The sequence below is a fragment of the Odocoileus virginianus genome, chromosome 3 (assembly GCF_023699985.2).
Source record: "Odocoileus virginianus isolate 20LAN1187 ecotype Illinois chromosome 3, Ovbor_1.2, whole genome shotgun sequence".
Lineage (NCBI taxonomy): Eukaryota > Metazoa > Chordata > Mammalia > Artiodactyla > Cervidae > Odocoileus > Odocoileus virginianus.
The window spans coordinates 84,823,732-84,836,999 of record NC_069676.1 but is presented as its reverse complement, the minus strand read 5'-3'; the positions used below and the strand labels follow the sequence as shown (position 1 = coordinate 84,836,999).

Genomic DNA, 13,268 nt, shown 5'->3' with positions numbered 1-13,268 from the left:
GGCAAAAAGTCAGAAACGACTGAGTGACTTTCACTTCACTTCATGGAATTCTGTTATGATTTAATCAGTTATATCAGAAGTAACACCGGTAGCCCATCAGCCTAATCCAGTCCACAGACATAATTTCTCTGGCTAACAGATTTTTTTTTCCCATCTAAATTTAGATGCATTCAGGGAGGACAACTGAGACCCATCACTTCCTATTGTCAGTCGTAGTTGTGAGTTCAGACAGAGGCCAGACAGCCTAGGTTCAAATCATGGCCCAACACTTACTATCTGTGTGACACTGGGCCCATTATACAATCTATCTGTGACTCCTTTTCTTTATCTATATAATGGGACTAACAATAGTATCTACGCCCTATGGTGACAGTAAATGTAGGAGTAAACGAATATAAATACATATACATATAAAGGGGCAATGCCTGGTCTAGGGTAAGCACTATAAAACTGTTAGTCTGAATTACTTTGCTATACTGCAGAAATTAACACAACATTGTAAGTCAATTATACTTCAATAAAATAAAAAGTAAACTGCTAGCTATTACTGCTATCACTAAAGGCAACTTAATCTGTTAACCTAAAATACACTGTGTCCACTTTTTGATTGGCATATGTTAAATCAAAAGCCATACTGAATTACACCAACCAATATCTCCCATACATAAACGTGTACACAGATATACTCGAACACGTATTGGTTTTGCCCACAAACTTTTCCCAGTTTCCAAATAAGTAAACTAAAGAGCAGGAAGATCATGTAACTTTCCCAAAGTCACACAGCAACTAAGTGACAGAGGCAGGATTAAACCCAGCAGTCTGGCTCTAAGATCTGTTCTCTGCTGTTCTGATCAAGCCCATCCCGGGATATGCATGAGAAAAGTCAACTGCTTTTGGCCAGGACATATTTACCTGCAAATATACTGGTATAAATTATCTCAAAAGTCACAGTATTATCCTACTATGATTTCTTATTCTTACTCTTTGTCTCTAAGGAAAATCAGATATTTTGGGCTAACTTTTCAGAAGACAGTTCCATTTTAAAATAGATGGCTTTGCCATCACGGTTCTTACTGGAGATGGCACCCCAAGCCAACATTCTCGAGTTAGAGGTCATGATAAACTCTATTCATGCAAGCAGTGTGTGGTGGCATCTTTGGCATGAAGGCCATGTGTTGCTCTGAACTAAAACTGGTTTTGTCTCTGCTTCAAGGAGACAAATCCTTCTGTGTTTTTTGTTTGAACCAGTAAATTCCAGCTTATCCCTCAGGGACTTTCTTGGCTGAAAATCAAGGGGGTCTTACCGAAGCTGAGCCCCACCAGGGACACTGCTCTGCACTCCAGAGAGGTGAACGGCAAAGGCCTCCAGCCGCCCGGGGCTCGGGTGTGTCCAAAGCAAGACTCTCTTACTTTCTTCTCCATGGGAAAAGGAAAGCCTCCCTGACAGGGAACATGAAAAGGGAAGCAGGGTTTCATTTCTTTGAGTTCTTAAATTGGGATTCAACTTTTGAAAATATAGTAAAATCTTTCCTTTTCTAAAATTCTATGATGGTCTACAAAAGGCAAAACATTTAAAAAGTCAGTGGTGGGGGTAGGGTGTAAATAAACTTAGAGGAAGCTCCGGAGACCACATAAACCTTGCCTTCAATCCTGTCTACTCTACAAGAGAGGTCAAACCATCGAACACTGGCATGTCACTGACCCTCACAGAACTAATAGCATAACTAAAAACTAAAGTAGATGAAGTAACAGCTGCTTTACTATTAGAAATATTCAGTTGAACACATACATGGATATAAGAGTGTGTCTTCTTGATTATTGTATTGGGACTTCCCTTAGCTCAGATTAAATTGAAGAAAGTAGGGAAAACCTCCAGACCATTCAGGTATGACCTAAATCAAAGCCCTAACGATTATACAGTGGAAGTGAGAAATAGATTTAAGGGACTAGATCTGATAGACAGAGTGCCTGATGAACTATGGACGGAGGATCATATTGTACAGGAGACAGGAATCAAAACCATCCCCAAGAAGAAGAAATGCAAAAGAGCAAAATGACTGTCTGAGGAGGCCTTACAAATAGCTAGGAAAAGAAGGGAAGTGAAAAGCAAAGGAGAAAAGGAAAGATATTACCATTTGAATGCAGAGTTCCAAAGAAGAGCAAGGAGAGATAAGAAAGCCTTCCTCGGTGATGAGTGCAAGGAAATAGAGGAAAACAACAGAATGGGAAAGACTAAAGATCTCTTCAGAAAACAGAGATGCCCAGGAAACATTTCATGCAGAGATGGGGTCAATAAAGGACAGAAACGGTATGGACCTAACAGAAGCAGATGTTAAGAAGAGGTGGCAAGAATACACAGAAGAACTATACAAAAAAGATCCTCACTATCCAGGTAATCATGATGGTATGATCACTCACCTAGAGCCAGACATCCTGGAACGTGAGGTCAAGGGGGCCTTAGGAAGCATCACTACGAACAAAGCTAGTGGAGGTGATGGAATTCCAGCTGAACTACTGCCAATCCTAAAAGATGATGCTGTGAAAGTGCTCCACTCAATATGCCAGCAAATTTGGAAAACTCAGCAGTGGCCACAGGACTGGAAAAGGTCAGTTTTCATTTCAATCCCAAAGAAAGGCGATGACAAAGAATGCTCAAACTACCACACAATTGCACTCATCTCACATGCTAGTAAAGTAATGCTCAAAATTCTCCAAGCCAGGCTTCTGCAATACGTGAACCGTGAACTTCCAGATGTTCAAGCTGATTTTAGAAAAGGCAGAGGAACCAGAGATCAAATTGAGAACATCCACTGGATCATCAAAAAAGCAAGAGAGTTCCAGAAAAACATCTATTTCTGCTTTATTGACTACGCCAAAGCCTTTGACTGTGTGGAACACAATAAACTGTGGAAAATTCTGAAGGAGATGGGAACCTAGACCACCTGACCTGCCTCTTGAGAAATGTGTATGCAGGTCAGGAAGCAACAGTTAGAACTAGACACAGAACAACAGACTGGTTCTAATAGGAAAAGGAGTATGTCAAGACTGTATACTGTCACCCTGCTTATTTAACTTATATGCAGAGTACATCATGTGAAATGCTGGGCTGGATGAAGCACAAGCTGGAATCAAGACTGCTGGGAGAAGTATCAATAACCTCAGATATGCAGATGACACCACCCTTATGGCAGAAAGTGAAGCAGAACTAAAGAGCCTCTTGATGAAAGTGAAAGAAGAGTGAAAAAGTTGGCTTAAAGCTCAACATTCAGAAAACTAAGATCACAGCATCTGGTCCCATCACTTCATGGGAAACAGATGGGGAAACAGTGGAAACAGCGTCAGACTTTATTTTTTTAGGCTCCAAAATCACTGCAGAGGGTGAGTGCAGCCGTGAAATTAAAAGATGCTTGCTTCTTGGAAGAAAAGTTAGGACCAACCTAGACAGAATATTAAAAAGCAGAGACATTACTGTGACAACAAAGGTCCCTCTAGTCAAGGTTATGGTTTTTCCACTAGTCATGTACGGATGTGAGAGTTCGACTATAAAGAAAGCTGAGTGCAGAAGAATTGATGCTTTTGAAACTGTGGTGTTGGAGAAGACTCTTGAGAGTCCCTTGGACTGCAAGGAGATCTAACCAGTCCATCCTAAGTGAAATCAGTCCTGAATATTCACTGGAAGGACTGATGTTGAAGCTGAAATGCCATTATTTTGGCCACCTGATACAAAGAGCTGACTCATTTGAAAAGACCCTGATGCTGGGAAAGACTGAAGGCAGGAGGAGAAGGGGATGACAGAGGATGAGATGGTTGGATGGTATCACCAACTCAATGGACATGCGTTTGGGTAAACTCCGGGAGTTGGTGATGGACAGGGAGCCCTGGTGTGCTGCAGTCCATGGAGTCACAAAGAGTTGGACACGACTGAGCGACTGAACTGAACTGAACTGATAGCTCAGATGGTAAAGAACCTGCCTGCAATGCAGGGGACCCAGGTTCGATCCCTGGGTCAGGAAGATCCCCTGGAGAAGGAAATGACAATGCACTCCAGTATTCTCGCCTGGAGAATCCCATGGACAGAGGGGCCTCACGGGCTACAGTCCAAGGGGTCGCAAAGAGTCGGATATGACTAAGCAAGTGACACACAAAACACACACACGGGCCACAGGGCTACTTTTAACGAACTCCTCATGTATAAACCTGGGGTTTCCCAGGCGGCTCAGTGGTAAAGAATCTCCCTGCTGTGCAGGAGATGTGGGTTTATACGCTGGATCAAGAAGATTTTCTGGAGTAGGAAATAGCAACCCCTCCAGTACTCTTGCCTGGGAGATCCCACAGACAGAGGAGCCTGGCAAGCTACAGTCCATGGGGTAGCAAAGAGTCGGACATGACAGCAACTAAACAACATGTTTAAACAGAGCAGGCTACTTATGACCATTATTTTCAGGTGAGGTATGACGTTTTTAATTTCAGTGCAATTCTGATCACTTAAATATGAGAAGACTGTATTAGAAGGCAAAGAGCTAGCTCATTCATTGTCCAGAGTAAACAGAATCAAAGAAAATTAGTGGCCAATGATACATTTCCATGTTCTACAGATAAAATCATGGAAAAGACACAACTCACCTACTTTGGGGGTCATGTTGCCAACAGTCGTGAATTCAGGGATTTCTGACCCAGGGACGTATCCAGCCGCCCAGGAAACCTTGAGAGACCCATATGTGCCTCTCCTAGAAATCACAGCTTGGCTTGTTCCGGCAGTGATGTCCGTCAGTGGAAAAGCAGTAGATTCAAACCCAACCTGAGAGAAAACATGCTTAGAATATTTCCTCTTTCTCTAAAAGTTCCTGTTTTCTTAGGAGTGGGTTAAAAGTCAACTTTCTCTTAGTTTACACAGTATATGTCTCTGCTCTAAAATACTTTCGATTAAAGAGTAGTATTTAAGAAATGGCATCTGAAATTTGAAAATGTATCCTATTTATAATTTTGATTGTATTTTATAGCTTTGTTTTTTTATCAAAATGTAAACCTCTGAATTAATACTATCTAAAAATACAACTGTAACTATGGTTAAATGAAAAGATTAAAAATGGCATTTTAATGACTTTGTTATGGGTCTTTATGTGGGAGTATAAAGAAAGCTGAGTGCCGAGGCTATGGTTTTTCCAGTGGTCATGTATGGATGTGAGAGTTGGACTCTAAAGAAAGCTGAGTGCCAAAGAATTGATGCTTTTGAACTGTGGTGTTGGAGAAGACGCCTTGAGAGTCCCTTGGACTGCAAGGAGATCCAACCAGTCCATCCTAAAGGATATCAGTCCTGAATATTCATTGGAAGGACTGATGCTGAAGCTGAAACTCCAATACTTTGGCCACCTGATGCAAAGAACTAACTCACTGGAAAAGACGCTGATGATGGGAAAGACTGAAGGACGGAGAAGGTGACGACAGAGAATGAGATGGTTGGATGGCATCACTGACTCAATGGACATGAGTTTGACTAAACTCCGGGAGTTGGTGATAGACAGGGAGGCCTGGCGTGCTGCAGTCCATGGGGTCGCAAAGAGTCAGATAAGACTGAGCGACTGAACTGATGGGTCTTTATAGAAACTGTTTTGTATAAAACTAAACTTTGACTTCTTTCTGAGATATAACAATAAATTTATAAAGTGAGTACCATGAACTAGATTTTCTAGTAAGGATTTTTTCAGCCTTTGATTCAATTTAATACCTTTTTTTGAGGATCAGAAACCTTCAAGATTTTTAAAAATAATGATCTTTTTCATCCACATAAAGTAAGATCTGATTTTCAGAGTCAACCTTCCCAGAGTACCCTGGGATTTATACATTACAATACGTTCTGGTCAGAGAATAGAAATAAAACCAGATTTCTGACTTCACACTGTTATTTGGACAACTTAGTTTACCTCTTTTGTTCCCAGTATCTATAAATTTGGGATACCATAGGCTCAACAGTTCTATATTAAGACTCATCCTCCCCATTTTAAATTGGACTGGAGAGGAGCAGGAAAGTGTGAGACAGGGCCATAGGACAGCTTCTGAAGCCACAGAAAAGAAAAACAACAACTTCAATTTGACACCAGTCTAGATTCCCTATTTCAGCAAGCCTTCTGCTTAGCAACTGCCAAAATCTGTAGTGTATCTCAGCTCACGCTTGGTACATGGTTCAAGGCTGTCAGAAAGTATCCGAGCAACATCACAAGTGTGCGCACAGACACACACACATGCACACACACTCAAATACTGGTGAGGAGTACAGAAGGACACAGCAAGGACAGAAGAACACTATAACTGGCCGTGATCTGGCCCCTTGAGGTGACACAATGCTGTGACCACAAGCAGAGACAAGGAGTAGAAAATAGTTCACTACACCAAATGAATGCTTCAGGCTGAAAGGAATCTTTGTTATAACGACCTACGAACAAAAGAAGATAAAACGTCAACGCATGATACTCTATACGCTCAGTCTGTCTTGAACAGAGGAGGTGCAGACAAAAACCAATCCTCTCAGTTATTGTTAACACTGTGGGTTCCACTTTAGGGGCAAAGCAAATTCATGCCCTGGGAAGCAGCAGCCCAGGAGGTAGTAACTTGAAGACCGTCCTCTTTACGGCCACAGACCCTGTCAGTACGCTGTGGGCCAGACCTCGCCACGCCTGCCGTGCGTGTCTATCTGGACAGACGCCACGTCCACTTCCGGGGCAAGCTGAAGGAACCCCCGCCTGAGGGAACAGGACACAAGCTGGTATCTTCTCATGGTTTATAAAACAGACATTACCACAGCCAGACGCGGCAGCCCTGTCTTGTTCCCACACTGACAGAATCGGCCTACACAGGAAGCGAACTCCTCAAGGCATTCTCTGTTCTCATGTGAATTATGAAGTGACTGGGGAACAATCTTCCCTAACATGAACTTAGGCAGAAGATTCAAATACCTAAGTGTGCCACTAGCATTCATCTACGTTAGCACAAGCTTGCCACAGTGAAAAGAGCCCCACAGATTAAATATTCACAATGCTAGTAAATGAGAAAGTCTGAAATATTAACTGATGCTCCATTCTCATTTTAATTTCTTAGCATAAAATGCCTCAATATTAAATACTCATTATCAGGAAAAAAACAAGTTTTGATTCTAAGTGACCATTATTTTAAAAATTCTATACCTTACATTCAAATAAAAATTCTACACCTTACATTCTACAAGATACAGACTTTTTTAAACTGAAAAAAAGGAGATATGGTTTTCCACCTACTGACAAAAATTGCCAAATTATTTTCAGATAGTGTATTCATAATGCTTAAACTTGATATTCACAGGATTACACAGATTTACGGAAGCAAACTCACAGAATCTTAGTCCTTTCTGTAAGAGCTGCCCTCTAGTGGTTCCGGGGGAGTACCACACCCAGTGCCAAGTACCTGAGAATTGGCAGCTTTCTCTGGAACTGGAAGGACGGCGGATTTTGCTTCCTGGAGAATTTGGGGCACGCCATAGAAATTTCCACCAACAAGCATCACAGTCACCAGCTGTAAGGTGAAATTCGAACCCAGAGGTAGGAAGACCTATAAACAAACAGTGTAAGTGACTTTTTATTAGCAAAAAATAATTTTCAAAGAAAAAACCTGACATTTGAAGTGAGTCATTAGCACTCATTCTGTATCAATTTCATCAATATATGTCCTTTCCCCCACATTATAAAACAAAGGCCCATGATGAAGACTTTCAGGCTAAGAGTGAGAGTCATATATTAAAAAACACCAGAAATTTTCAAATTCACCCTGTCTGCCTGGGTGTGCTATGCTTAGTCACTCAGCCATGTCCAACTCTTTGCGACCCCGTGGACTGTAGCCCACCAGGCTCCTCTGTCCATGGGGATTCTCCAGGCAAGAATACTGGAGTGGGTTGTCATGCCCTCCTCCAGGGAATCTTTCCAACTCAGGGATCGAACCCGGGTCTCCCACATTACAGGCAGATTCCATCCGAGCCACCAAGGAAGCCCAAGAATACTGGAATGGGTAGCCTGTACCTTCTCCAGGGGATCTTCCCAAACCAGGAATTGAACCCAGGAGACCTGGGTTTGTGGGCCTGTATTGTGAGACCTGTATTGTGGGCAGATTCTTTACCAACTGAGCCACCAAGGAAACCCAAGAATACTGCGGTGGTAGCCTATCCCTTCTCCAGGGGATCTTCTAGACCCAGGATCTGAACCGGGGTCTCCTGCACTGCAGGAGGATTCTCTACCAGCTGAGTTACTGGGAAGCCAGTAACTTGAAGAATGAGGAGTATCAGTGATAGAATCACATGTTCCAGGAATGGAGGGAGCACAGTGGTGAAAAGTGTCAGCTCCTAAAAGTAGCAAAACTCACTTTCTCCTTCTTCACTGGGTTCAGTTCAGTTTAGTTGCTCAGTCGTGTCTGACTCTTTGCGATCCTATGAACCGCAGCACACCAGGCCTCCCTGTCCATCACCAACTCCCGGAGTCCACCCAAACCCATGTTCATTGAGTCAATGATGCCATCCAACCATCTCATCATCTGTTGTCCCCTTCTCCTCCTGCCCTCAATCTATCCTAGCATCAGGGTCTCTTCCAATGAGCCAGCTCTTTGCATGAGGTGGCCAAAGTACTGGAGTTTCAGCTTCAGCATCAGTCCTTCCAATGAACACCCAGGACTGATCTCGTTTAGGATGGACTGGTTGGATCTCCCTGCAGTCCAAGGGACTCTCAAGCATCTTCTCCAACACCACAGTTCAAAAGCATCAATTCTTCAGCGCTCAGCTTTCTTTACAGTCCAACTCTTATATCCATACACGACCACTGGAAAAACCATAGCCTTGACTAGACGAAACTTTGTTGGCAAAGTAGTGTCTCTGCTTTTAAATATGCTATCTAGGTTGGTCATAACTTTCCTTCCAAGGAGTGTCTTTTAATTTCATGGATGCAATCATCATCTGCAGTCATTTTGGAGCCCAAGAAAATAAAGTCTGACACTGTTTCCACTGGTTCCCCATCTATTTGCCATGAAGTGATGGGGCCGGATGCCATGAGCTTAGTTTTCTGAATGTTAAGCTTTAAGCCAACTTTTTCACTCTCCTCTTTCACTTTCATCAAGAGGCTCTTTAGTTCCTCTTCACTTTCTGCCATAAGGGTGGTGTCACCTGCATATCTGAGGTTATTGATATTTCTCCCGGCAATCTTGATTCCAGCTTGTGCTTCTTCCAGCCCAGCGTTTCTCATGATGTACTCTGCATATAAGTTAAATAAGCAGGGTGACAATATACAGCCTTGACATACTCCTTTTCCCATTTGGAACCAGTTTGTTGTTCCATGTCCAGTTCTAAGTGTTGCTTCCTGACCTGCATACAGGTTTCTCAAGAGGCAGGTCAGGTGGTCTGGTATGCCCACCTCTTTCAGAATTTTCTACAGTTTATTGTGATCCACACAGTCAAAGGCTTTGGCATAGTCAATAAAGCAGAAATAGATGTTTTTCTGGAACTCTCTTGCTTTTTTGATGATCCAGCGGATGTTGGCAATTTGATCTCTGGTTCCTCTACCTTTCCTAAAATCAGCTTGAACATCTGGAAGTTCACGGTTCACGTATTGCTGAAGCCTGGCTTGGAGAATTTTAAGCATTACTTTACTAGTGTGTGAGATGAGTGCAATTGTGCAGCAGTTTGAGCAATCTTTGGCACTGCCTTTCTTTGGGTAGAAACTAATAACTCTAATGACATTTATTCAAAACAGATATTGATTTAGATGCACTGATTATCTGAATATTTTGGACAAGTAAAAACTCCTAACACCATATATTAGACACCAATTTTCAAAGTTTTAGAATCCAACAAATTAGAGAAATCCTGAATTTAAAAACTTGTATTACTTTACAGTGGAGAAGGAGATGGCAACCCACTCGAGTATTCTTACCTGGAGAATCCCATGGACAGAGCAGCCTGGCAGGCTACGGTCCACAGGATCCCAAGAGTCGGACACGACTTAGCGACAAAACCACCACCACCAACACCATTACTTTACAGAGATTTTTTTTTAGCACTTATATTTGTCCATAGAAACCTTGCTAATGATAATGGATAAGATGCCATAACTGGGAATATTACTAACGACTCTCTATATGTTTACTGGATGTAAAAATAACCATTTCTGTGAAGTCTGTTCCTCTTTTAAGAGTAATGCACTTAAACACATATCAAAGCACCCAAATGTGTAAAATATGTACTATGCCGGTTTCAAACGCGCAACATGAGGGGAACAGATGTTTTACGCATTCGATCAATCTTCATTTTTTCAAAATTACATTCGCTGAACATGAAGCACAGATCAAGGGCTGAGGGAACAAGACATAAATCAGTCTCCTGACTTCAATCATGCGCCTCCCGCGTCTCCTTGAAGGAGTGCCCGCTCCCCATGCAGTTCACTGGCTGGGCAGCTAGGCATTCTTTTGTCCTACTTCCTAAAACATGAAGGGCCAGATGTCAGCTCAAAGCACCTAGGCATTCGTGCCTGGCCACCCAGCTCTGTTCATGGGCCATCCAGCACAAGGACTCAAGTGTCAAGGCAGGACCCCAGAGTGCGGGAGTTAAACGTTAAAGTTGAACAGGAACATTTGTTCCTGTTGTAAAGTTGAACGGGGCATCTGGGAAAACGCTGGTTTGCCTACAGAAGAAAAGCAGGGTGACTAATCTGAAAAGGAGCTTGAAGGTTCTTAGGAGTCGAGCATGTTGTGTTATCCCCTCCATGTCCCTTGGCCCAGGACGGCATCACAGAACCATTCTACAGATTGCCCGTCATTCTTGATGGCTTTTGGCATGAATAGAATTTACTCCCCCATAATATCCTGTGTGCATCTTGAATGCTGCATACTCACTCACTTTTATAACTGGCTGTTAAAGGGTCTTCTCCCGCATAGACAGGGAGCAGTGTGATAACAGTGATTATACCCGATGATCATTGTGTCTGAGCTGCTTCTCACAAACACTGACCCATGGTTAAGTGCCCCGTAAATACTTGAATAAATGACAACAATGAATATAATTTTATCTTGCATTCTAAGTTCTCTTCAACACAGGTTTCTTTAATGTACCAGTGATTCTTACCATCACTTCATCTAAGAAGCCTGTCATTTACCTTGTTAGCCAGATGGTGAACTGTTCACTCTCTGACCCTTATGTTAAACCAACATCAAGAGTCTTCTAGTTTTCAGAACCTAATGGAAACTCATTCTGTTCCAACACCCACTTGAAGGTCCTTCTCCGTGGCTGACCCAGCTGAAATCCTAACATGGATCAGGAGGGTGCAGCAGGGACAATTGTATGTAACTTGTAACTAACATCCCAAACTTCAAGAGCACCCGGGGTGTAAGGCAAGAAAGGGACCACTGGGAAAATCTTCCCCTCGCTTTAGCACATGTCACACTTGACCCCAAAGGGTCACCTTGGAGACTAACGCATACAGCAACACCTAGTCATCTATGAGCAGCCTACACCACACATCCTGGAATGTAAGAGAGAGAACCCATGAAAATTTAATCATATTAATGAAAGATGTTAAAGCATGCCAATAAGAGGAAGCTTTCATGTATGTGCAAGCTAGTAAACTTTTGCTACTCTTTACTGAAAATAGAAATCGTAAAAATAATTAATATAGGTTCAGAACAGATATGAAGATATCCATAGATACCTCAAACAGGTATTAGAACAGCTAAGTATCTTTATAAACTGTACCATTAAGCGTTCAAAGTGAAAGGAAAAGAGGATGACCATCCTTCAAAATGTCTCAGGTACCAAAAGAGATAATCTAAAAGCTAGGCAGATCAAGGATCTTACTCCCTGTGAGATATATATATATGATATATATATATTTTTTATATGAATGTATGAATATATGAATATATATATATATACATTTCAGCTTTCTTATATATAGTCAGAGAGTAACTTGTATTATCCACATTGTAAAAGAATAGCATAATCTTCACCGTGGCATGCCTTACTGCCAAATGAAATGTGTATAAAAATACACAGTTATTCCTAGAAAAGTTAAAGGAAGACCTCCTAGGGCTCATTAACAGAGATTTAAATTTGAGTGTGTTCAGAAGCTGATGTTATGTGGATCGGTATGGAAAAATGTTTCAAGTACATAATTAAAGCACACTGTATTTTTTTAAACTCTTATAATTTGTAAAGGAGACTCGATACAATAATATTCTGATTACCTTAATCCATCTCTCATTTCCCCAGCTTTGCACTGTTTATTCCAGTCTTGACAACTTGGGGATATAGGAAATGAATTCAGAAATTGATACAACAAAGCCATGTCATTGAGTCAATTTCTTAAACAACTTCAGGGATGCAGGAATAACCATGGATCCCAGGGCTCACTAAGAAGCCTCCATTTTCCCAGCTGCTTAAACAGCAAAAGTAAAAAACTCAAGTGCACAAAAGATCAAAAAGCTGGATAGTAGATACCAATTAGTATAATATGTCAAAAGGTAGCCTATTTTCTATGGATCATAGGCTTAAATGAAACTAAGGTCATCCATTACTGAGTGGGCTGAACTTCAGTTCAGTTCAGTCGCTCAGTCGTGTCCGACTCTTTGCGATCCCATGAATTGCAGCACGCCAGGCCTCCCTGTCCATCACCAACTCCTGGAGTTTACTCAAACTCATGTCCATCGAGTCAGTGATGCCATCCAGCCATCTCATCCTCTGTTGTCCCCTTCTCCTCCTGCCCCCAATCCCTCCCAGCATCAGGGTCTTTTCCAACGAGTCAACTCTTCTCATCAGGTGGCCAAAGTATTGGAGTTTCAGCTTCAGCATCAGTCCTTCCAATGAACACCCAGGACTGATCTCCTTCAGGATGGACTGGTTGGATCTCCTTGCAGTCCAAGGGACTCTCAAGAGTCTTCTCCAACACCACAGTTCAAAAAGCATCAATTTTTCGGCGCTCAGCTTTCTTTACAGTCCAACTCTCACATCCATACATGACCATCGGAAAAACCATAGCCTTGACTAGACAAAACTTTGTTGGTAAGGTAGTGTCTCTGCTTTTTAATATGCTATCTAGGTTGGTCATAACTTTCCTTCCAAGGAGTAAGCGTCTTTTAATTTCATGGCTGCAGTCACCATCTGCAGTGATTTTGGAGCCTAAAAAAATAAAGTCTGACACTGTTTTCACTGTCTCCCCATCTCTTTCCCATGAGGGCTGAACTTATCGGACCATAAACAGGAAACTGTTTCA

At 42.1% G+C, this 13,268-nt stretch overlaps 1 protein-coding gene across 1 annotated transcript in view; it reads right to left on the bottom strand.

The window, feature by feature from the left end:
* The window catches only part of ADGRV1 (adhesion G protein-coupled receptor V1), a 544,484-nt gene that overhangs the window by 336,302 nt on the left and 194,914 nt on the right, over positions 1-13,268 (bottom strand). Inside the window, exons 71-73 of the mRNA XM_070465812.1 lie at positions 7,435-7,578; positions 4,624-4,798; positions 1,305-1,440 (exon numbers count right to left, since the gene is read on the bottom strand). Coding sequence (XP_070321913.1) covers positions 1,305-1,440; positions 4,624-4,798; positions 7,435-7,578 — 455 coding nt within the window. The remainder of the gene's footprint in view (positions 1-1,304; positions 1,441-4,623; positions 4,799-7,434; positions 7,579-13,268) is intronic.